This window comes from Bos taurus, chromosome 2 (assembly GCF_002263795.3).
Source record: "Bos taurus isolate L1 Dominette 01449 registration number 42190680 breed Hereford chromosome 2, ARS-UCD2.0, whole genome shotgun sequence".
NCBI lineage: Eukaryota > Metazoa > Chordata > Mammalia > Artiodactyla > Bovidae > Bos > Bos taurus.
The window spans coordinates 36,317,387-36,340,360 of record NC_037329.1 but is presented as its reverse complement, the minus strand read 5'-3'; the positions used below and the strand labels follow the sequence as shown (position 1 = coordinate 36,340,360).

The 22,974-nt window shown below is 40.9% G+C and overlaps 1 protein-coding gene across 1 annotated transcript in view; it reads right to left on the bottom strand.

Annotated features, from left to right (window-relative positions):
• PLA2R1 (phospholipase A2 receptor 1) overlaps nt 1-22,974 on the bottom strand; it is a 133,494-nt gene that overhangs the window by 64,894 nt on the left and 45,626 nt on the right. The window contains 4 exon segments of the mRNA NM_175051.1: nt 8,796-8,908; nt 12,855-12,953; nt 16,278-16,435; nt 17,563-17,757. Coding sequence (NP_778221.1) covers nt 8,796-8,908; nt 12,855-12,953; nt 16,278-16,435; nt 17,563-17,757 — 565 coding nt within the window.

The window sequence follows — 22,974 nt, the reverse complement described above, 5'->3', positions numbered from 1 at the left end:
AATGGTAACTTTCGGCCAGACCCGTCAACTCATTGGGAGAGAAAAGGCCTGATGAAATTACCAAAGGTATACCGAAGGAGAGAGCAAATTAGACTTTTTCATCCAATTTTGGATTTTTTTCATTATGGTGCATTTTTAACTTGCTAAGAGAAGTTGATGGGGTCATTCAGTAATAGAGGAGTCTCAAGGGAAATAATGGAAGGGAAAGAGAAAAGAACACAGAGAAGCAAACTTTTTAACTGCCTTATAAGCATCACCAGCAACAGTGATATCAAGCATCCATGACACTCATCTTGCAAACCATATCCTTTAGTATTTTATGCAGCTACTCTATTGGTAATCTAAAAGGCATACACTTGAAATTATTAAAGTTATTTTTAAAATCAGATTGCAGTGGCAGAAACTTACATAAAAAATATGCTTCAAAAAGAAGGTATATAAAAGTAAATGCTATCTAGATGCTGTTTCAATTTTTCCTAGACTTTCAGTAGTTAATGCTCTCATAACATAAGATCTGTTTTTCCTTTTCTCTTCTGAGGGAGAGTAGCATTATTATCACGCCAGATGGTGCCTGAAACTGCAACGCTAGGAGGCCAGCAGGGCTCTGCACCATGGAGGCTATGGTCAGGACCACTAGTCACTGTGCTGGTTCTAAACCCAGAGAATATTGCTGCTTCTTCTATTACCTTGTACTACAGCATTTATCAGATAATGGAGAGAGAGAGAGTGGTGTCTGTGAGCTTGGCTTCTGGTATCATTATTCATGACAACACTTTACTTTTGTCCCCTGTTTTAGATTCATTTAGATTGGAGAAGGAAATGGCAACCCACTCCAGTATTCTTGCCTGGAGAATCCCAGGGACACAGGAGCCTAGTAGGCTGCCGTCTATGGGGTTGCACAGAGTCGGACACCACTGAAGTGACTTAGCAGCAGCCGCAGCAGTCTACTCTGATTTGCTATTTTACAACAATTTGTCATTGCACAAAGCAATACAAACTTGATTTTTAAATTGGCAGATATACCATTTAAGCAGTTACATATAATACTCATATATTAAATCCTATAGTAGTGTTATTTGCTCAGTTGTGTCTGGCTCTTTGCGACCCCGTGGACTGTAGCCCTCCAGGCTCCTCTAACCATGGAATTATCCAGTTAAGAGTACTAGAGTACTGGGAAGCCTTTCCCTTCTCCAGAGGATCTTCCCAACCCAGAGGTGGAAGCTGGGTCTCCTGTACTGCAGGTAGATTCTTCACCATCTGAGCCACCGTGAAAGTGAAAGTGAAGTCGCTCAGTCGTGTCCGACTCTTTGCAACCCCATGGACTGTAGCCTATCAGGCTCCTCCGTCCATGGGATTTTCCAGGGAAGAGTCCTGGAGTGGGTGGCCATTCCCTTCTACAGGGGATCTTCCTGACCCAGGGATGGAACCCAGGTCTCCTGCATTGTAGGCAGAGGCTTTTACCGTCTGAGCCACCAGGGAAGAGCCAAGGTAAAAGGGAGCTGGGCTCAATACCCTCGATGCAGAGTCCCCAGAACAGAAAGCCAGTGGGTGTGAGAACATTCAAGTCCCGGGGTTTGAGATTGTGGGCCCGTGGCAGCTGTTTTGTCCCTTCTATCACTGGGATATCCAACTTGGGCGGCTTGAAAGTTGCTGGCTCCTTGACCCTTTGGGTGGCTTGTGTGTGCATCACTTCCATTGGAGAAGGCTTCTGGGCTCCTTTGTAGGCTTAGATGGCAAAACCTCCTGAATCGGACTTCTGGAAGGATCTTGGTCCAAAGAGGCTCCATTTATCGGCCGAGCCTCTGTCTTTATCTCCACTTCCAGAATCCATGGTGCTAAGACTGGGGCCACATAAGGCTGTGGAAGAACCAGAAGTGACCCAGGGATCGAAGCCGGGTCTCCTGCATTGCAGGTAGATTCTTCACCATCTGAGCCACCATAACCTTCAGATAAAAACAGGAATCTAGTTTTCTGGTCCAATTTAGAAAATGGGATTGTTAATAGGGAAATTCAGCAACTATATCTTTTTTCTAAACCATGTACTCTAAGAAATTAACCCTGAAAAATAGCATGCAGTCTCTTGAGTATCTGTTTCCAACTGATAAAGAAACAGAGATCATTTTACATTCTTTATCACTCACTATTTGGTTTCAAACACTTACAGGGTTGTGAAAACTCTAGCTTTAGGTAATAGTGTGGACGACCCTTTAAAGTCTTTTCTGGCCCTTTCTTTTAGAATTCTTCATTTGAGAATATTCCAAGGATTCATAATATTTGGACTTTTTATCTGGTATCACTGAGGTTAACTCAAATATTATTATTTAAGAAAAAAATAACCACATTTACATATTTTTATATATTTTTGAACTAGTTATCTTTAGAGTATTCAGTAAAGTAAAAATTGTTATTCTTTAGAAAGACAATGATAAAATATTTTGCTTATGTATATACTTAATTATAAAATCAAGTTTTGTAGGCAAACACTTCTTAAAATCAGAACAAAATTTCAGCATCAACCCCTTAAAAAGGCAAGAAATCAAATGTTTATTTCCAATGTAAATATGAAAAAAAAGGTATATCTTGAATTTCCATCACCTTGAGAAGAATCTGTTGTTCATGGTGCTAAACATTAAATTTTAATTTAAAAATGCAATGAGAATGTTTCTATTGTGTAATTTTAAAAATAGTCACCAAAATGTGTTTTTTAAAAGAAATTGAACTGCACTCTACCAAAAAGAAAACTGTTAGAATTAACCAATGAATTCAACAAATTGCAGGATAAAAAGTCAACACACAAAAATCAGTTGCATTTTTATTTATTGATACTAACAGTGAAAAAATGAAAAGGAGAACAATTCCATTTATAATAGCATCAAAAATAATAAAACACTTGGGAATGAACTTGACTAAGGAGGCAAAAGACTTGTACACTGAAAATGACAAAATTAAAGAAGACACAAATAAATGGAAAGACATTCCATCTTCATGGTTTGGAAGACTTATTGTTAAAATGGCCATTCTATCCAAGGTGACTTACAGATTGAATGCAATCCCTGTCAAAAATCCTGATTTATCTTTACAGAAATAGAAAATCCATCTTAAAATTCATATAGAATCTCAAACACAATCTCTTCAAAGAGCAAAAACAAACATGAAAAAGAAGAACAAAGTTGAAGACCTTAGACTTCTTGATTTCAAAACTTACTAAAAATACAGTAATCAAAACAGTGTGATACTGGCATAAAGACAGACATACAGAGCAATGGAACAGAATAGAGAATCTAGAAATAAACCATTGCATGTATGGTCAAATGATTTTTCACAAGGTTGCCAAGACCATTCATTGAGGAAAGGACAGTCTTTTCAATAACAATGTTAGGAAAAGTGGGTATCCACCTACAAAATAATGTAGCTGGACTCTTAGCCTACACCATTTACATAGTGGATCAAAGACCTAAACATATGAGCTAAAACTAAAATTCTTAGAAGAAAGCATAGGGGAAAATTTTTCATGACATTGAGTATAGTAGTAATTTCTTGGATAAAACACTAAAAAGCACAGGCCACTAAATAAGAAAGAATAAATTGGACTTAGTAAAAATTTAAACTTTTACGCATGAAAGGACAATTCAACAGAATAAACGGCAACCCACAAATAGGAGAAAGTATTTGCAAATTATGTATCTGATAAGCAATTAATATCCAGAGTATATAAAGAACTACAAATCAAGGACAGAAAACAAACACTCTAATTCAAAAATGAATAAAAGACTTGAATAGATGGTTCTCCAAAGGAGATATAAACTGTCAATAAGCACATGAAAAGATGCTTAGCATCACTAATCATTAGGAAAATGCAAATCAAAACCACAATGAGATACTACTTCACACTCATTATGGCGGAAAGTGAAGAGGAAATAAAAAGCCTCTTGATGAGAGTGAAAGAGGAGAGTGAAAAAGTTGGCTTAAAGCTCAACATTCAAAAACTGAAGATCATGGCATCTGGTCCCATCACAATCATTAGGATGACTATTATGTAAAAACAGAAAATAACAAGCTTTTGTCAGGATGTAGAGGAACTGGAATTCTTGTGCATTGCTGGTGGGAATGTAAAATGAAGCTCCCATGGAAAACAGTATGGGTATTCCTCAAAAACTTAAACATAGAATTAGTATATGATCCAGAAGTTCCACTTCTGGGTGTATAACCCAAAGTAATTGAAAGCAGGGAGTTACGTGACACTTGGACATCCATATTCACAGCAGCGTTGTTGACAGTAGTCAAAAATAGAAGCATCTTTTTTCTACCAGTGGTTGGATGGGCAAACAAAATGTAGAATATACATACTATAGAATGTTTTTCAGCCTTCAAAAAGAAAAAAATACTGACGCATGCTATAATATGGAGCAACCTAGAAGCCATTATGGATTCCCTGGTGGCTCAGTGGTTAAGAATCTTCTTGCAATGCAGAAGATGTGGGTTTGATCCCTGAGTTGAGAAGATGCCCCAGAGAAGGAAATGTCAACCCACTCCTACCTTTGTCTGGGAAATCCTATGGACAGAGGAGCCTGGTGGGCTACAGTCCATGGGGTTACTAAGTCAGCCACAGCTTAGCAACTAAACAACAACAGGGGACATTAGGCTAAGTGAAATAAACCAGGCACAACTGGACAACCACTGTGTGGTTCCAGTTATGAGGTAACTAGAGCAGCCAACTTCATAGAGACAGAAAGTAGAATGGTGGTTGCTAAAGGCTGGGGATAGGGGAAATGGGGAGTTAGTGTTTAGTGAATACAAAATTTCAGTTTGGGGAGATGAAAAATATTCTAGAGCTGGACGGTGGTGATGATTGTGTAATAAAATAAATGTACTTAATGCCACTGAACCATACACTTAAAATGGTTGAATTGATAAAGCTTTATATTATGTATATTTTGCCACACACAAAAGTTAACTGTAAAAGTGTTTGGAGGATATTGTGGTTGCAAGAATATGGCAGGACTGTAAAAATGCTTGCAAATAATGCATATTTAAATTTAGGAGAAAATGAGATATTGCATCATTTCTCACTTTGGGAAAAACTGTCAAAATCGAATGTGTTTTGGATTATTTTGTACAAATATTCCATGGCTGATGGATTCAAGGTATAGATATATATGCATTTAGATATATATGCATTTAGATATATATGCATTTAGACAGTTATCCTGGAGAAGGCAATGGCACCCCACTCCAGTACTCTTGCCTGGAAAATCCCACGGACGGAGGAGCCTGGTGGGCTGCAGTCCATGGGGTCGCCAAGAGTCGGACACGACTGAGCGACTTCCCTTTCACTTTTCACTTTCATGCATTGGAGAAGGAAATGGCAACCCACTCCAGTGTTCTTGCCTGGAGACTCCCAGGGACGGGGGAGCCTGGTGGGCCGCCATCTATGGGGTCACATAGAGTCAGACACGACTGAAGTGACTTAGCAGCAGCACAAGCAGCAGACAATTATCCAAGGTAACTTTAGAACTCAAGTTTTGCATATGTGGTCTCTCTGAAAGCAAAGTGGCCAGGCCTCAGAAATTTTTGTAACAGCAAGCAAATAAAATTCTGTTATTCAGCAGTAAGGATTCATTTTTCTTCCCCTCTCTATTCTACAAAGTGTTAAAAGTCCTAAACCAGGAGCAGTTGCCCGATAACAAAAGAAATACGTAATTTGTAGCAGGTGGTTCTAATTGTGCCCATCAAATCTGTCACTCAATTGTGCAGAAGAGTGGAAAATCAATTAGCAACTACAAGCTTGGGTACCAGTGAGTGACAGGAGTGTCTTAACTCAAACAGGAAATCAGTAATGGAAGAAAATGATTACCCAGGCTGCTAGTGGATACTCGGAGGAGACAGTCCATCTACTGCCCAACCTTCTCAGACAAAACATGCTGTTGAAAAATATTCAAAAGTGTATTGTTATTCAGAGAACAGTATGGTGGACTTCCCTGGTGGTTCAGTGGATAAGAATCTGTGTTCCAGTGCAGGAGACACAAAGTTTGATCCCTGATCCGGGAATATCCTACACGCCACAGGGCAACTAAGCCCGTGCATCACAACTACTGAGCCAGCGCTCTAGAGCCCGAGAGCACACCGCAGCTAGAGAGTAACCCCAGCTCTCTGCAGCTAGAGAAAGCCCACTAGCCACGAAGACTCAGGGCAACAACACTAAAGAACGGTGTGGTGTGGATCTTCATTTCTTAACTGATAAGGTCTGAGTGAATCAGCCCTGGGATTTCTTTGGAAGGAATGATGCTAAAGCTGAAACTCCAGTACTTTGGCCACCTCATGCGAAGAGTTGACTCATTGGAAAAGACTCTGATGCTGGGAGGGATTGGAGGCAGGAGGAGAAGGGGACGACAGAGGATGAGATGGCTGGATAGCATCACTGACTGGATGGATGTGAGTCTGAGTGAACTCTGGGAGTTGGTGATGGACAGGGAGGCCTGGTGTGCTGCAATTCATGGGGTCGCAAAGAGTCGGACACAACTGAGCGACTGAACTGAATTGAACTGAGTGAATAAAAATCAAGAGCGTGAGACCCTCGCTTTCCTCAACTCCCATGTCCCACGTTGGAGTCACTGCTTTGGCTATAGACATGTTTGCAGGGCAGTGTGCATGCACGTAAGCTACCTGGGAGGGCTGGCTCATTGGAATTAACATGTAGTACATCGGGGGGTTGACTGGTGACTGAGTAGCATGCCAGCGAAAGGTCACCTGAGGGAACTAAGAGGTCAAGGAGGGGATGGAAACAAATGCATCTGAATCTGGATCTGCTCTAGGGTTGGACTATAGATTAGCTTTGGCTATTGTATAGTTTATCAGAGAAAAAATTTATAGTATTCACAACATACCCCTGTATCCAGATTTGGAGGAAATGAAACAGAGTATGTTTTTTTCACAGACACTTTCTGCCCTTTGCATGAGGTCCCCAAAAGGTTCAATTCAAAATGCAGTGTTTGAATTCTAACAGATTTCTGCCTTACTTGGGCTACTTTGGCACTGTGAGTTATCGGTAATGTCACTTTGAGTTTATCCATTTATTGTGTTACTTCACTTTCTTCACTTGTTTCAGGCATCTATGTTCAAACTCTTTAGCTGCTGGCCTGCAAGTGGGGCCTTTTATTTTTACTTATTTTTTTGTATAGCATGCTGGCGTTTAATATTATGCCTCCCACAATATGGATCATCAATAAGTAATTTTCTAATAAACTCTTGACTGTTGACTTTTTGCATGGTCAGAAAACATATGAAAAGTAATTAACACAGTGCCAGGTGTGTGATAGATACAAAAATGGAAGAATAAGATATAAAAAGAGGTGAAATAATTAGACCTTTTTCTTCAGTAAAAAACATTTAATTATAATTATTGAAAGAGCATAACTTCATTGGTCAAGCTCCTGAATAAAGCCCAGTGCTGACTTACTGGCTGGAGGACTTTCGGCCCTAGGCTGTCTCATAAACTTGTGAGTGGATTGAACAAGGCTAAGGATAAAGACTTCATTGTGCCTTGGTAGCTATTCTGGGAAGGAGAAAAGCAGAACTAAAAACAACACTGAGATACATCAGAGGTGGTGCTGTACCCCATAAAAGGGTCTCCTGAGTACCAAATGTTTCATCAGGCGATTTATTTTGCCAAATGCTGTCAGTCTGTTCCTGTGTGTGTGTGTGTGTGTGTGTGTGTGTGTGTCTGCACTCTTGTGCATTTGTTTGGAGGGAAGACTGGGAAAGAAGGTAAGAGGTGAGAGGAGAAAGGACTTCTTTGGTAGTCCAGTAGCTAAGACTGTGCTGTCAATGCAGGGGGGCTGGATCTGATCCCTAATCAGGAAACTAGATCCCACATGCTGCAACTAAGACCCAGTGCAGTCAAATAAATAAATAAATATTTAAGAAAAAAAAAAAAAAGAAATACTGATGGCTTTGAATGTTGACTTCCCATGTGGGGTGAACAGAGAAAGCACCTAGAATTCCTCCTACAGTTTAGACCTGCATATGAAGGGTCTCTAGATAAAACCAAAGCATCAGTTGTTCTGTTTCCTGGTCTTCAACGGATATTTTTAAAGGCAATGACCTCGGGAGAAAAGCAAGTAACTAGCTCGGTGGGTATAGTTTCCTGTGGAACCACTGAAGAGTTCTGCCTTGCTTCTATCTTCTGCCTGGAGGAGTCAGTGTCCCAGCTCTCACTGTCCTCCTGGCATTGATAGTGACACTGAGGTCACTTCTGATGTTGGTACTTTTATCTCCTGCTACTCATCTGCAGCACGTTGCACATTGTATGGAGTGTGAAAAGGGCATAGTGTCTCTGTGTGGAGAAGACATCTGTGCACAGAGAAATCTAAACAAACACAGACCAGAGAAGCAATAGAGAAGCATTTGAAAATCCTCTACAGTTTTACTTACTTTTGTTATTAAAAAAAAACCCACATGATACATACATTATGGTAAAAAATACTTCATATTTAAATAACATATTTCTTGCCTATTATAGGCACTTAGATAAAATATACATACGACTGAATATATTAGCATAGCTAGATAATAAGTCTTCATGGAAAGATTTATTACTATTTGTTCCTCAAAAATCAATTTAAGAATAACATTGTATGGTTTAAATTCATCTAAATCAATAATTTAAATAATTTAATATTCTATTGCATGGTACATTTTAGATTTTCACAAGTTACTGATTGTGGTTACATTTTATCATTCCAAGAGCCCTTATGTCAAAAAAGCAGTATGTTTCTGATAGAAAATTTCAATTTTACCTGCTTGTAATGGTTATAAGCGCAGGAGGACAGTAGTAACCACTGGAGGCATGGTCAAAGCTTCGAAGGACGGTGTCAATTTTGTAACAGAATTTACCATGTCTCTCCCATCCCTTAAACAAGGAAAAGGAAAATTAAAGACACAACTGATTTAGTTGAATAGCAAAATATTTTTCAGTGTACTCTCATTTACCTCTTTTTTCTCTGACCCACTCAAAACTTAAGACTTGAATGTTTGTCTTGATGTCTTTGATATCTTTCTAATGGTAAGGCCATTAGCTACAGCCACTTTTACATTTATTTAATTAATCTTAAAGCCTAATGAACTGATTTAAAATCTTTATGCCAAATGGAAATAAAAGGACGTTTATGTGAGATCACTCTCTCTCAAACACACACACACACACACACACACACACACATGTGCGCACACACACAGTCTGTTCAGACTTATAGGATTTCATGTAATTATTTCCTGCAGCATGCCAAAAGTCAGAAGTGTTGGCTTTGAGGACAAAATGTATAGATTTGAATTCTGGTTCCACTATCATGTGGCCTTATTTAATCCCTCCATGTCTCAGTTTTCCCCTCTGTATATAGGGATAATAATAGTATCCATGGAGTTGTTCTGAGAATCAAAGGAAGACACTGTCAGCAGAAACCCTAGAATAGAGCCAGGAGCTCAGTATGAGCAAAGAGGACATATGATCTAGGTAACAGTGTACTGTATTTTTTTTCAAGTTTCTTGCATATTGCTTATTTCATGTTATCCTACTAAGATTCAGTGAGATTAGGGACTCAAATAAAGTCAGACTAATGGATAAACTGGTTTGGAATCTAATTTTGGTGCAATCCAGGATGGTCTTAACTGGGTCATCAAGCTTCCAAATAGATACTGGCTAAAATACTTTTTTGGTGAAGATTATTCCTAAATCAAATGGCTAAATCAACCCATTTACAGAGAAAGCAAACAAGCTTTGTCAAATGACAAATGTGTATGGCTCAGTCCTGGGAGTGAAGAAGGGTGGCTTATTCTTTAAAAGCATATGATACAGGAGACACAGATTCATTGCTGCTGCTGCTACTGCTAAGTCGCTTCAGTCGTGTCCGACTCTGTGCGACCCCATAGACGGCAGCCCACCAGGCTCTACCGTCCCTGGGATTCTCCAGGCAAGAACACTGGAGTGGGTTGTCATTTCCTTCTCCAATGCATGAAAGTGAAAAGTGAAAGTGAAGTCGCTCAGTCGTGTCCGACTCCTAGCGACCCCATGGACTGCAGCCCACCAGGCCCCTCCGTCCATGGGATTTTCCAGGCAAGAGTACTGGAGTGGGGTGCTATTGCCTTCTCTGACAGATTCATTAGTCTTCTATATTTCAACCAAGCTATTTTAGTTATTTTTCTTCCAATATTATAAAATCACATCCCTTCTATCAATCTATTTTTATGTATTCACCAGTTTTAAAATACACTTCATTTTGTGTCACACCAATGCTTGCCAGATATCAACCATATATAAAATGATTTCTGCCATACTACTCGGTAAAGGTCTCGATCTTGCATTAAATGAGGGAAAAATCTTATTTTAGAAATAAGCCATTTTAGTTCAAAACATTATTAAATGAGGTATGGATCACACAGCAGTGCCACATCTAGCCGGCCAGGATGTGCTCAGAACTTATTCCCTTAACTTCTCTTCTCAGTCTTCTCCATGTAATTGACAGCGTCAGCCAGCCAGAGCCCCTCCATGGATCACTCCAGTGGGGGCAGGGAGGTTAGGCTGCTTTTGTATTTGGAAGGACAGGAGGAAGAAGGCTGACAATTTGACCTTTCTGACATAGTCCTCCTTACTCATTAGTGGTTTTTAGATCATAGGCTGTTTAGAAAAATAAACAAACCAAAACACAACCAAGAACTGAACAGGCTCTAAGAAAATGGGAGGGGGGTGGAATGTGGCATAATAATAACCAGAAAAACAAAGGCTCTTTGCCACAAGCCTTTGTCCACACAATGAAAGTGGGAAGAATAATTGATTGTATTTGTGAATATCCTTTGTCCATGAGGTGGCATTTCATTTTAAATGAAATGATGATGTTGACAATACTGAAACAATTGTTCTTATTACCAAGTCCCCTAAAAGTAACTCAGATGGGAATAAAAATCTCGTTAAATTTCTGCTATGAAATTATCAAGACTTATTTTATGAGGGATTTTGCATGTGCAGACTGTTGAGAGAATTGCATTAAAGCAATTAGCTAAAAGAAAAGAACTTTCAAATCTATATTTGTAGGTAGGTGCATAAAGAAATTAATTAAATTTTGCCATAAAATTTAAAAACTGGCTCTGAACTCAGAATCCTTAAATATTGGTAATGCTGGTCAGAAAGAGGAAAGCAGTGTATGAAAGTTTAAACAGAACATCAACTGTTTCTGCCAGGTAAGAAGTTAATTACTCTTTCAACACAAATTAAACAGTTGAGTTGCCTTGAAAGCCATTGTAAAACAGATTTTTTTCAATATTTCTAATCAGATAGAGATTGCTCTGCTCTGCTAAGTCACTTCAGTCGTGTCCGACTCTGTGCGACCCCATAGACGGCAGCCCACCAGGCTCCCCGTCCCTGGGATTCTCCAGGCAAGAACACTGGAATGGGTTGCCATTTCCTTCTCCAAGATAGAGATTAGAGATCAGCTATAACTAATTCAGGAATTGTAGTCATTAGGACAAATGTTTGGTCACATGTCAGCTATGGCACATATGTCGTTCAGCTAATGTCTGAAGAGTGATTAATATACATTGATTAATGAATTAAATGCAATTTCTGGAGAGATGGTTCATCATTTAATTGGAATTGGATTAGAAGAGAAAATAATTAGAAGAGAACTGCATAAGAACCAGATTTGTGAACATTTTGAGATTCACAGAATAAAAATCTCGAATAGTTAAATTCAGAATTTTTAGGTGTGTGTGCATGTGAGAGAGAAACAGAGATACAGAGAGACACACAAAGAGAGAACACGTGTGCTAAGGATACTGATAGGTAAATTTTTGGTACCTTACTACAGAATATTGAATGTACTTTAAGAAATTTAAAACAGAACATTTATTTTCTGTCTTTAAAGTTTAAACCTAAAGTATTAAGTATGTTTTTATTTTTTTTTAAGTACTGAAAATAGTTCAAGTACCAAAAATAGTTTATTACTTAAAAATATTTTTATCTTTTTCCTAAATAATATACGGGGGGCTTCCCAAGTGGCACAGTGTTAAAGAACGCACCTGCCAATGCAGGAGACGCAAGAGACATGGGTTTGAGCCCTGGGTTGGAAGATCCCCTTGAGTAGGAAATGGCAACCCACTCCAGTATTCTCGCCTGGAAAATTCCATGGACAGAGGAGCCTGGAGCTACAGTTCGTGGGATTGCAAAAAGTCAGACACGACTGAGTGCACACATAAATAATAATAAATGCATTCTATTATATATTAATAAATATGCTGATATTTATTAATAAATAACTATTTGTAATGTTTAAGAATATTATATTTTATAGTAAATATATTTTAATAATATAATGTGATGTATAATATTGTAGTAATATATTGCAGACATACATTTCTCTTTGTTATTGTATTTTATTCAATTATTCAAGTTTAAGAAAAGTGAAAAAGAAGGCGGAACTGTGAGTGCAGAAGGTCACTCTGACTTAAAGGAATGCTTTTGCTTTCACTCTGATAGTCTTCATTGGAAGACAATGAAAGCCACATGTGAGACAGGGCATCACAGGACAGCATTGTTTGTAAAGATTAAAGAAAAGCTGTCTTGGGTGGAAGAGGATACTGACAATCCTTCACAGAGCTGTAAATCCTTTGAGAGGTCCTAGCTGATAATTGTCTGATTTGTTGCAATAGCCCATTCAGAAAAAAAAAGGAGGGAAGGAAAGCAGGAAGGAAGGGAGAAAGGGGAAAGAGGAAAAAGGGAGCCAAGGCAGGAAAAACAGATTCACTTTAATTTGATGGTGGATAAATCATTCTAGTTATGAAGTTCCTGCAGTGTTCACAGCTCTTACCTTTTGACAGCCTGATTCAGTGTCAGAAAGGACAAGGCCTGTTTTCTTACAAAGGTAAAAAAGTGTTTCTTCGCAATTTTTAACTTTCCAGTGTCCCTCCTAGGAGGAAAATGATACAGGATGAATGAATGCACTCCATTACTGATGATCATAGTCAGCATTAATTATTTTGGATTAAAATATGATTAATAATGCGTGTTTCAGCATGGCATAATGTGTTAGGATCTTGGGTTGATTCCCGACATATGAGAGGGAGGTTTGGCTTTTACATTAAGCTGATCTCAGTTTTTGTTTTTAAAAGATGGGATAGGTAGTGATTCTCAGTCTTTTGTGTGCACCAAAATTACCTGGGTTATTAAAACACAGATGATTGGGATCCGTGTGTCTCGTTCGGTAAGTTAGGTGGGACCTGAGAATTTGCATTTCTAACAAGTTTTTTGGTGATATTGATGCTGCTGGTCCGGGGGGGCCACAATTTGAGAACCACTTGGATGAAACTAGTTCCCTGACCAAGTGATAATACTGCTGCTTCTCTCCAATCACTTCTAGGTGTTAAACTGAATGCTTTGGGGCTTCCCTGATGCTGGGGAAATGCCTGGAAGGCACCGTGAATAACTTTAGATAACATTATCATAGCTGAACTTCATGTTCAACCCCAGACACCCTTCTTCACGAATTTTCCAAAGCGCCACTCCATTTCCTCTTTTAATAATAGGCTGCTGCCTGCGTGCCTTTTCTTAGTTCTACTGAAGGCTGTTCTCATATCCTTCATTAATAATGAAATACAATAACTGCTAACTGATTAAAATTTTATTCTGTCAAGAGATTTTTTATTTTAACACCAATCAGACCTTTAGACTAAAACCGCACAGTTGAAATTTTAGTGTCTCAGGCATGCAAGGATTTAGGTGAATAGACAGCTCTTTCATGACCCTCAGAAACATACCACGTAGGAGGGTGACAACGTAACCCATAAAAGCAGCTTTGTAGCTCATTCCCATGGAGTCTCCAGCAAACCATTCAGCTCTAAGATGGTGTCAGGCACACTGTAGTTGCTTAATAACTGTTTCATGGACAGATGAATGAATTGTTTCCTAGGCTCTCAGATTCAAATTGAGGTATCAACCATGTTTAGGTAAATAGTTAATTATAATAATTACATTCATATTGAGCTCAACTTCAAAGAAATGAATGTTACTTTTTATGTATCTACTATTTTAGCAGCTACCAAGTTGCTAAAAGGGGGCCACAAAATACCACACTTAGAGCAGCATGGTCCTGACACATCCAGTGATGTTAGAACCTATCTTTTCTCTCTTAAGAATAATTTCTCTGTCCAAATTGGCTCCTGTTCTGTGAATATGCTAAGTGAAATACTCAGGTCTGTCAAATGAAAAAGGAGAATGTCAATAGGAAATTAAGGTCACCTTTAATTATATTGAAACTAATAAACCAATAAAACCTCAAATACTATAGTGGCTTTCAGGAGAGTTAGACCCAGGCAAACACTTAGAGAGGTCATCGCCTCCACCAAGTGTGACCCTGAAACACTGCCTGAGCGCTATCATTGTAACTGCATGTACTTGTGACAGCCTTGAAAGTTACAACATGGAATGTGTCATAAGAATAAGTGTTTAGGCATTTCCTATGTTTGGCTGGCACAGTCATCTTGTGAAGCTACTTAAGTAACGTTTAGTAAACTGCTTAGATCCCAGTTACCTCCTAAAACTCCACCAGTGAGTTCAGCAGCCATCTGATCAAAGAGATTAAGTCTATTCTAAACATACTTTGAAAAACACTGTCAAATAGCTTGAGATTAAACGAATTCTGTATAATCAGAGGTTTTAGATAAATGAGAGACTAGAGTAAGGATAAGTGTGATGTTAAGGTTACTGGGACCATTTCATTCATGTTGAGGAAAAGAACAAGATTTTCCATCAATTCACAATTTTCAGAGGTTACACACAGTGTTGAAATCCTTTTATGTTAAGAAGATAATGGAGTTTAAAAACCATCAGAGTAATTTCCTGGCTCCCTGGTTCTTCCCTTCATCTTCACCCAGGTGATCAATGGTGCTACCATCCACCGAAACGGTGGGTGTTCAAGCCAAAAACCTACCTCTCTGTCACCTCTACATCTATTTTAACAACAATTCCTGTCTTACAGAGGATCCTCGAATCTGTCTTTTTGTCTCCACATTCACTACCCTAATTCAACCACAAGAAGAGCCTCCAAACCAGTCTTTCTTCTTCCATTTTATCTTTCTCCGATCAGTTCTCTGGGGCTTCCCTGGTAGCTCAGTCAGTAAAGAAACTGCAGTGCACGAGACCCGGGTTCAATCCCTGGGTCAGGAAGATCTCTTGGAGAAGGAAATGGAAACCCACTGCAATATTCTTGCCTGGAGAACTCCATGGACAGAGGAACCTGACAGGCTACAGTCCACGGGGTCGCAAGAGGTGGACACGACTTAGTGACTAAACCACCAATCAGTTCTCTGTGGAGCAGCCACAGTTACTCTTAAAATGTAAATCATAGGGAGGGAGGTGGGAGCGGGGTTCAGGATGGGGAACATATGTATACCCATGCCGGATTCATGTCAATGTATGGCAAAACCAATACAATATTGTAAAGTAAAAAATAATTAAAACTGAAAAAAAAAAAAAAGAAAGAAAGAGTGTGATGTCAACTGAGGAGGTGAATCCACAAGCCAAAAAAAAAAAAAAAATATATATATATATGATACTTCAAACCAAAGACTGCAAAGACAGGGCTTAGGTATAGGCCACAAAATAAAATCAGTTATTTGTGAAATATTGTCATGAATCTACACTTATTTTAAATGTATTCAAATATTTGTATTTTCCAATAAAGTCTTTTTAATTTTGTAAAAAAAAAAAAATGTAAATCAGATCATGCCTTCATCTCCATGAAGCCTTTTAGTGGGTCCTATCCCAGGCCTATAAGCCTCACATTTTCTCATTCTTCCTGCTCCATCCCCTACCACCTTTCACCATTCATACCGCCGTACTACCCAGGTCTCTGTTTTGATTACCAGACAAGGCAAGCCTTGGCCTGCCTTTGGGGTCTCCTGCCTGAAATGTTCTCCTGCTCTTCCAGAGACATTTTTGTTCTTCAGGTCCTATATTAAATGTCACCTCTTCAGAGAACTTTCATTGACTGTCCTGTCTGAAGAAGCTGTCCCGACCCAAATTCCTCATTCTCTTGACCCCATGTCCTCAGAGCGATCATCACAACTGCAGCCAGCGTGTGCTTTCAGTGTGTGTGTTTTCCTGCCTAGTGTGGAAGCCCCAGGGGGAGGAGGCGCTGTGTCTGTGTTCGTCTCTGCCACAACCCATGTCCCTGGCCCCAGTGGCTCTCAATACAAGTTCAGCGAAGTGAGCATGGAACAACGAGTCAACTTACAGATTGCTCTGCTGAGACACACAACTGGCTTCTATTTGGAAAAATGTGGGGCTCAAGTGTGTGCCAGTTAGTAAAGGTGACCGAGGAGCCATTAGACCACTCAAAGGAAACTGGAATTTTATGGCTGCTCAAACCAATCCATGTTTCTGATGCATTTTCTGCAAGAGATTAACGTAAATTACTTACAAGAATCCTAGTATCTGCAAAGGCAGTAACACAGGGGCTGTTACCAATATATACCACTTTGCATGTGATTGCTCCTTTGTTTCATCATGGAATGAAACCTGTTTAAAGTTTTGCTATAAAACACCTGCTTAAACTTTTCTCCCATTCATCTATCCATATCTGCTCAATATAGGTTTATGAGTGAGGCAGACTGACAGCGAAAGTTGTGCAAGGACAAAGCTTGAGCTAGTCAGATTCCTGGAACACTAGTTTGTTTGTGCTACAGTATGGAAAGTAAGTCTGAAAAGTCTTGTTTTTCTTATACTCTAAAAAGAGAAAATAGGAAGGTTGATTGAATTAAGAAAAGGCACTTAAAAAAATAAAACTTTTAATAACGTCTAGCTTTACTTTTTTTTTTTTTTTCCTTTTGACCAGGAAAAAAAAAAAAAAGAGCAGAAACTCTTAGAAGCATTGAATGGGAGAATGAGGTGTCTTGAAAAGTAAATAAAATAAAGCTTGCCAGTCTAGGTGGGTTGAAGAGACCATTGGTGGCTGGGAGAGTGTCCAGTGACTTGTTGAGATGGAGGCAGCCACAGGATTCTTTCAATCCCAGTGCAGAGTGAGGAACAATGACAGAAAGAGTTTGGTTTTCACTCCAAACTAAAAGCTAACATTAAAACGGCCATAAAAGTAGATGCTGAGGATTCTTTCCACTAAAAACAATTTACTCGAAGCCAATGATTTCAATGATTTTGTTAGGAATTTCCTTTATTGTTTGGATTACATGGCCACAGCACATTACTGCTATCTAATACCCACTATAGTAAGTTACAGGTTCAAGTTTTTTAAATTAGAAGTTTCAGGAAATTACCTTTCCTCTTTAAAGAAAACCCCCAAACCCCTATCATCAAATTTATCTGGCATATGTGAGATATTACAAAGTTTATTAATATGTATTATGTAAAAATTCAATGAATTTGCATGCCTGGATATTATTTGGAAATTTCAGATGTATGTGCCATAAAGAATCACTTTAAAATAGTTAAATTTCTTGTCAACTTTACTAATAAAGAGCGTTACTATGTATATACCTCTTAAACCAACGACACTTGGCACTCACCATCTCCAAGGAGGGTTACAAGAAACTCCACCTCTGCTAACGAAGTGATGTCTGTTAATACACTGTTGTTGGACTGGCAAGACTGCAAAGCCTCATTCCAGGTCTTTTTTTCTTTCTGCAGTTTATAGCAATTACGGTTGTGGGGATTCCAGCCAGGCTCACAGTGGGTAGCATAGTATTTCCAAGCATCCTTTTCTTTTTGAACCAACAAAAACACAATGTCACTTTCCACAATTATTTTGACATTACTTATTATCCACAATATAAATCACCATCAATATGTGATTATTTTTTAAACTTGAAAGACAGAAGCATATGATACAATAACATATAAACGATATCCTTCTAGGTCTTCAGACTTGAGAGGGATCCCAACTGTGATCTAGATCTAGGGTCTAATGGACCTCAGTGCTTTTTTTTCCGGATGAGCTAAGGCACAAAGAGGTTAAGCAGACTTGGTAAGATATTACAGCCTAAGCGAGAGTCAGGGTATTCTGACTCTCGCTTAGGTTGTATGATAAATATCCTATTCTAACACATATATATAGAATCTAGAAAAATGGTACTGAAGAATTTATTTATATGGCAGCAGTGGAGAAACAGACATAGAAAACAGACTTATGGACATTGGGAGAGGGGAGGAGAGGTTGAGATGTATGGAAAGAGTAACATGGAAATTTACATTACTATATATAAAATAGATAGCCAAGGAGTATTTGCTGTATGGTTCAGGAAACTCAAACAGGGACTCTGTATCAACCAAGAGGGGTGGGATGGGGAGGGAGATGGGAGGGAGATTCAAAACAGAGGGGATATATGTATACATATGGCTGATTCATGCTGAGGTTTGACAGAAAACAACAAAATTCTGTAAAGCAATTATCCTTCAATTAAAAAAATAATTAAATTAAACATATATAAAATTTAGCAGTTGGAGCTGCCATTTAAGTCTTTTTACACTGAAAGAGGAGTATTATGAAACACAAATGGCTTTCAAAGGATTTTATATACAGTATTGGGTGCGGGGATAGATATTTATTCTCAGCTGAAAAGAATTCAAAATTCTCTGGCCACTTTCTCTAGAACAGAGATAATAGCTTTCATTTTGAGGGTCAGTCTGAGTGCCTCTGGAGTCTCTCTGGGCTCAGATGGACTCTGGGTTCGACTTACAGGAGAACAATGCCACGATCCTTTGACACTGGCAGGGAAGGCAGCTGTGTATGTGCACATTTTGACCGTCTTGTTCCAGGAGCTTGCCCCCAGGCTGATGACGGCATTTTTACTTTATTACCTACAACTGCTTCCTTTGTGGCTCAGCGGGTAAAGAATCTGCCTGCAATGTGGGAGACCTGGGTTTGATCCCTAGGTTGGGAAGACACCCTGGAGAAAAGAAAGGCTATGCACTCCAGTAGTCTGGCCTGGAGAATTCCATGGACTGTACAGTCCATGGGGTTGCAAAGAGTTGGACACAACTGAATGACTTTCACTTCACATTACCTACAACTGGGTGCTTCCCTTCAGCACTAACTTAGAAACACCTTCACTGCTAATTTAGGAAACAAGACATTCTTTCAAAATTGTTTCTAGGTCTCTAACAGAGATTAGAATCACAGTGGAAGAATGTTAGAACATTTAGGTAGATCAATAATATCAACCTAAAAACATAATCACAGAACCCCTTAAAAAAAATGAACCTAGCTCTCTCTCTCTCTCTCCCCCATGTGTGTGCACAAGCGTGCTCTCTCTCTCTCTCTCTCTCACTCACTCTCTCCGCTCTCCCCCACAACTCCGCGCACTCCTCCACTCTCTTCGAGTCTTTGGGTTGGCATGCCCTCCCACTTCGAGGATGGATTCTCCTGCTATCTTCTAAATAAAATGGAGCTGTAACACTGATTTGCCTAAGAGCTGTAGCACGGCTTGTCCAAGACCTGAGAGCTGTGACACGCTGAGGGCTTTAATGTCCATCGCTCCAAATCTTTGTTGTGACGAGACAAAGAACTGAGGAACATACACTCGCGTGACAGGAAACTTTTCCTTATATGCTCATATTCTGCCCTCCCCCAGGAGGTGTCCCATCTGCTGTGAAATTCTTGACCCCCTCAGAATTGTCAGGCTAGAAGGAGGGGGATACATAAGTGAGCATGGATCGTCTTTTCCTGGAACGGCCTGGGACATGGGATATTTAACCCATCTATGTTTTCATCCGCACCTGATCAAGCCCACCAAGGCAGAACGGACTTTAAGAGAGAAATAGTCTTGGACCACGTGGTGTTCTGGTTCGGCCTTGCTGACCGGCAGGTGAAGACACACCGATCCCCCATCTCCCTCTGGGATCTGGCAGGATTTGGACAAGGATGACCTGCCCCTCCCCATACTGTATGATGACGCACCCACCGGCCCTGTGCTCCACCAGGACCGCAGGCCATCTTAATGCCCGATCCAGGGCCAGGTGAAGTTCCTGCAGCAGCCGCAGCTCCTCTGCCAGCTCTCCTGGAGGTGGTAGAGCCGCCACCTCGGTGGGCTCCGATCCTGGTGGCAGAAGCCTCTGGCCAACACTTCCAGGATCTGGCTCCAGCCGAACCGCCCAAATTATACCCTCCTCTCCTGGTGAGTACTGACAGGCAGGGGAGGGAGACCTTGGAATTAAGGAGAGACTGCAGCAGCAGCAGCAGCAGCGCTCTGCCAGAGAGCCGGAGGGAACGAAAGAGAACAGACAAGAGATTTGCAATGCTGGCTGCTGCTCTGGGAAAGTCTATCTCGGGCCCTCTGGAAAACCTCCTCTGCCCCAGGGACAGGACAGTCCTTCAACCGGTCTCAACGGAGGCCCCAGGCCCCGTTACAGCCAAACCAGTGTGCCCAGTGCTGAGGTTTTGCCCACTGGAAGAATGAATGCCCTAAGGCAAGGAAGGAAGAGGAAGCGCCCGCAGTGGTGGGGCTTGCTGACTTGGAAATTAAATAGGGCTGCCAGGGGGCTCAGAGATATCAGGTCCCCGAGAGCCCATGGTAACCTTAAAAGTGGGGGACCAAAACATTGACTTCATGATGGATACAGAACAGAACTGTCAGTAGTAAAAAAACCTGTGGCACCACTGTCCGAAAAGACTACCGCTGTAACTGGGGTATCTGGAGAAGAGATGATTAAATCATTTTGCCAGCCCAGAAAATGTCAGATGGGGGGAGGGCACCAAGTGATTCATGAATTCCTCTACATTCCTGAGTGCCCAGTACCCGTGTTGGGAAGAGACTTGCTCTCCAAACTAGGAGCACAAGTGACTTTCTCCCCTGAGGAGAGGCCCACCTTCCGGATGAACACTATGACTTATTTGCTCTCTCTCAATATCACCCCAAGATGAGTGGAGGTTGCATGAGCCTCCGAAGGAAGAACTGGGTGGGCCAGAAGAGCATGAGAGAGAGCTAACTCAATTATTCCCTGAAGTCTGGGCGGAAGACAACCCCCTCTCCCCCCAGGCTGGCTAAACATCAAGCCCCAGTGATAATAGAACTCAAACCAGGCACCATCCCGGTTAGAAAGCGCCAGTACCCGCTACTGATAGAGGCCTGGGCCGGCATACTGCCCCACATCAATAGATTGAAACAAGCGGGCATTCTAGTAGAGTGCCAGTTGGCTAGGAATACTCCCATCCTGCCAGTCAAAAAGGAAGGAGGATAGGACTATAGGCCCGTACAAGATCTCAGGCTAGTCAGCGAGGCTACTGTGACTTTACACCCCACTGTTCCAAACCCCTATACCTTACTTAGTCTCCTCCTGCCAAGGACTAAAGTTTATACTTGCCTAGATCTCAAGGATGCCTTCTTCTGCGTACGCCTCGCCCCAGCATTACAGCCCATCTTTGCCTTTGAATGGGAAGGTCCATTCAGGGGCACCAAACAATAGATCACCTGAACTCCCCCACAAGGGTTTAAGAACTCTCCAGCCATCTTTGGGGAAGCCTTGGCTTCTGACCTGGACTCATTCCATCCAAAAGAGTATGGATGTTGGCTCCTACAATACGTGGATGACCTGCTGCTGGCTGCCGAGACCAAGGAAAAATGTTAGGAAGGGACAAAAACACTGCTCCAGCTGCTGATGGAAGTAGGTTGCTGCTGCTGCTAAGTCACTTCAGTCGTGTCTGACTCTGTGCAACCCCATAGACGGCAGCCCACCAGGCTCCCCCGTCCCTGGGATTCTCCAGGCAATAACACTGGAGTGGGTTACTGGGTGTCAAAGAAGAAGGCACAGATCTGCAAGGAGGAGGTAAGGTATCTGGGATTTGTTTTAAAGAAGGACACGAGGTTCCAGATCCTAGTTGGGTCCTATATACTGATGGCACTAGCTTGATAAAACAAGGACAATGGCTGTCAGGTTAGCCAAAGTGGAAGGGGCCATCAAGACTGAAAAGGGATGGTGGAAATTGCCAAGTGGCAAATTATTGGTACCAGAGGAGCTGGCACACACTCTGGTAAGCCAAACACACCAAGCGACCCACCTAGGCTATGCTACCTGCTCACAGGTTAATGCTGCCTCTCGGCACAGACAAAAGCCTCCGGGTATTCAGCTGAAAGGCACGTTGCCCTTTGAACACCTAGGAGTGGACTTCACTGAAATGAAACCTCACCGACATTACCATTACCTGCTGGTCATGGTATGTACATTCTTGAGATGGGTAGAAGCTTTTCCTATCTGGACTGAAAGAACATCAGAAGTAGCCCAGTGACTGCTTAGGGAAATGGTTTCCAGATTTGGATTTCCTACCAGCATTGGATCAGACAATGGTCCAGCTTTTGTAGCGGGCTTAGTACAACAAGTAAACAAAAGTTTAAACATCAAATGGAAACTGCACACTGCATATAGGCCCAGAGTTCTGAGATGGTGGAATGAACCAACCGGACACTTAAAGAGACTCTCCAAGTGGATCATAGAGACTTGCTTCTGACGGTTCTGCTCAGACTCAGGATGACCCCACAGTCCCAAGGCTATTCTCCATACAAAATTGTGTATGGGAGGCCCCCTCCCATAATAAAAGAGGTTGTCAACAAATTTGCCTCAGGTAAGGGGGGATAGGATTTCACAGCAGATGGAACTGGGTAAGGTAATACATTGGGTAACTAAGTTTGTACAAGAAAGGGTGCTGTTCCCCCTTGGGGAACAGATTCATGAGATTACGGTTGGTGACCAAGTATGGGTCAAAGATTGGAAACATGATTTACTAGCCCCTTGGTGGAAGGGCCCTTATACTGTTATTCTAACTACCCCTACTGCAGTTAAAGTTACAGGTATTGCCCCGTGGATCCATCATATGAGGGTGAAGAGAACATACCACGCAGACCCAAAAAATGCTGAATGGACTGCACAGAGGGACCCTGCTGACCCTCGAGAGACTAAGACCATCCTTAAGAAGAAGGAAAAAAAAG